This window comes from Bison bison, unplaced genomic scaffold, assembly GCF_000754665.1.
Source record: "Bison bison bison isolate TAMUID 2011002044 unplaced genomic scaffold, Bison_UMD1.0 scf7180017845999, whole genome shotgun sequence".
Lineage (NCBI taxonomy): Eukaryota > Metazoa > Chordata > Mammalia > Artiodactyla > Bovidae > Bison > Bison bison.
Genome location: NW_011476572.1, coordinates 1,125 through 2,620, shown reverse-complemented (window position 1 = coordinate 2,620; position 1,496 = coordinate 1,125). Strand labels below are relative to the sequence as shown.

At 43.6% G+C, this 1,496-nt stretch overlaps 1 protein-coding gene across 1 annotated transcript; it reads left to right on the top strand.

The window, feature by feature from the left end:
• Positions 1 to 584: 584 nt before the first annotated feature.
• On the top strand, positions 585 to 1,172 carry LOC104987340 (interferon omega-1-like). The gene has a single exon (XM_010838201.1). The coding sequence runs from the start codon at positions 585 to 587 to the stop codon at positions 1,170 to 1,172; it is 588 nt and encodes a 195-aa protein (XP_010836503.1).
• Positions 1,173 to 1,496: the final 324 nt, after the last annotated feature.

Here is a 1,496-nt window from a genome sequence, read left to right as displayed (position 1 = left end):
AAGGAAAAGAAACATGGGAGGAGCTCATGGACTCACAATAATCAGCCTCTTCTCTAAATCAAACACTCAAGAAAACCCATCCTTTGTTTCAAACAGTTTCTTTGCGAGAGTGACGTGGTAAATCCCTGATAAATACAGAGCCTGCCTTCCTAAGTAAAGTAAGAAACAGAAATTGAGCCTAGGATCAGGGCCAAAGATCTGTTCATGGAACAGAGAAGAGCTACATTTACATATGAAAGAGAAAGAGTCATAATGTTTGTACTAAGAAACCTACATCATTTCTGATGTAAGACAAAGACCTTTCTCATTTGATTGATAAATATCCATTTGGATGGGTACATTTGAAGTTATTGGGAAATAGATAAAATTAAGAGTTTAGACTGATGACAATTTCTTTGACCATATTCAGAATAAATACATGAAAATCAAAAAAGGAAGTAAAAGTGTATAGAAATGACTAGAAAATGAAAATTGCTGTGTTCTCTATTTAATGGCCTTGCTTAGAAAGCATGGCATCAGAGAACCTACCTCAAGGTTCCACCAGACGCCATCTCAGCCAGCCCAGCAGCAGCCTCATCTTCTCCATGGCCTTTGTGCTCTCTCTGCTGATGGCCCTGGTGCTGGTCAGCTACAGCTCTGGAGGATCCCTGGGCTGTGACCTGTCTCAGAACCACGTGCTGGTTGGCAGGCAGAACCTCGGGTTCCTGGGCCAAATGAGGAGACTCTCCCCTCGCTTCTGTCTGCAGGACAGAAAACACTTCGCTTTCCCCCAGGAGATGGTGGAGGGCAGCCAGCTCCAGGAGCCCCAGGCCATCTCTGTGCTCCACGAGATGCTCCAGCAGACCTTCAACCTCTTCCACACAGAGCGCTTCTCTGCTGCCTGGGACACCACCCTCCTGGAGCAGCTCCGCACTGGACTCCATCAGCAGCTGGACGACCTGCACGCCTGCCTGGGGCAGGTGATGGGAGAGGAAGACTCTGCCCTGGGAAGGATGGGCCCCACACTGGCCATGAAGAGGTACTTCCAGGGCATCCATGTCTACCTGAAAGAGAAGGAATACAGCGACTGTGCCTGGGAAATCGTCAGACTGGAAATCATGAGATCCTTGTCTTCATCAACCAACTTGCAAGAAAGGTTAAGAATGATGGATGGAGACCTGAACTCACCTTGACATGACTCTCACTGACTGAGATGCCTCATCATCTTTGCACACTCATTTGCGGCCATTTCAGAAGACTCTGATTTCTGCTTTAGCCACAAAATTTATTGAATTACTTCAGCCAATACTTTGTCAGTAGCAAATGAATATATATAAAATTTTTTCGCTGCAGGTGCATCAGTCCTGAAGTGAAGACTGCCCTGATTGTATTGTTTGTTTATTTATTTTGTTATATTTATTCTTTTGTCTCCTCATATTCATTTTTCCACATAAAATATTTTTGTTTACATTGTATTAAAATTTAACAAATACATTCACATTTTTATTTCATTAAAT

What these genes read in the sequence shown, in the direction of transcription:
- LOC104987340 (XM_010838201.1), top strand. Translation starts at nt 585, where the DNA reads ATGGCCTTTGTGCTCTCTCTGCTGATGGCCCTGGTGCTGGTCAGCTAC.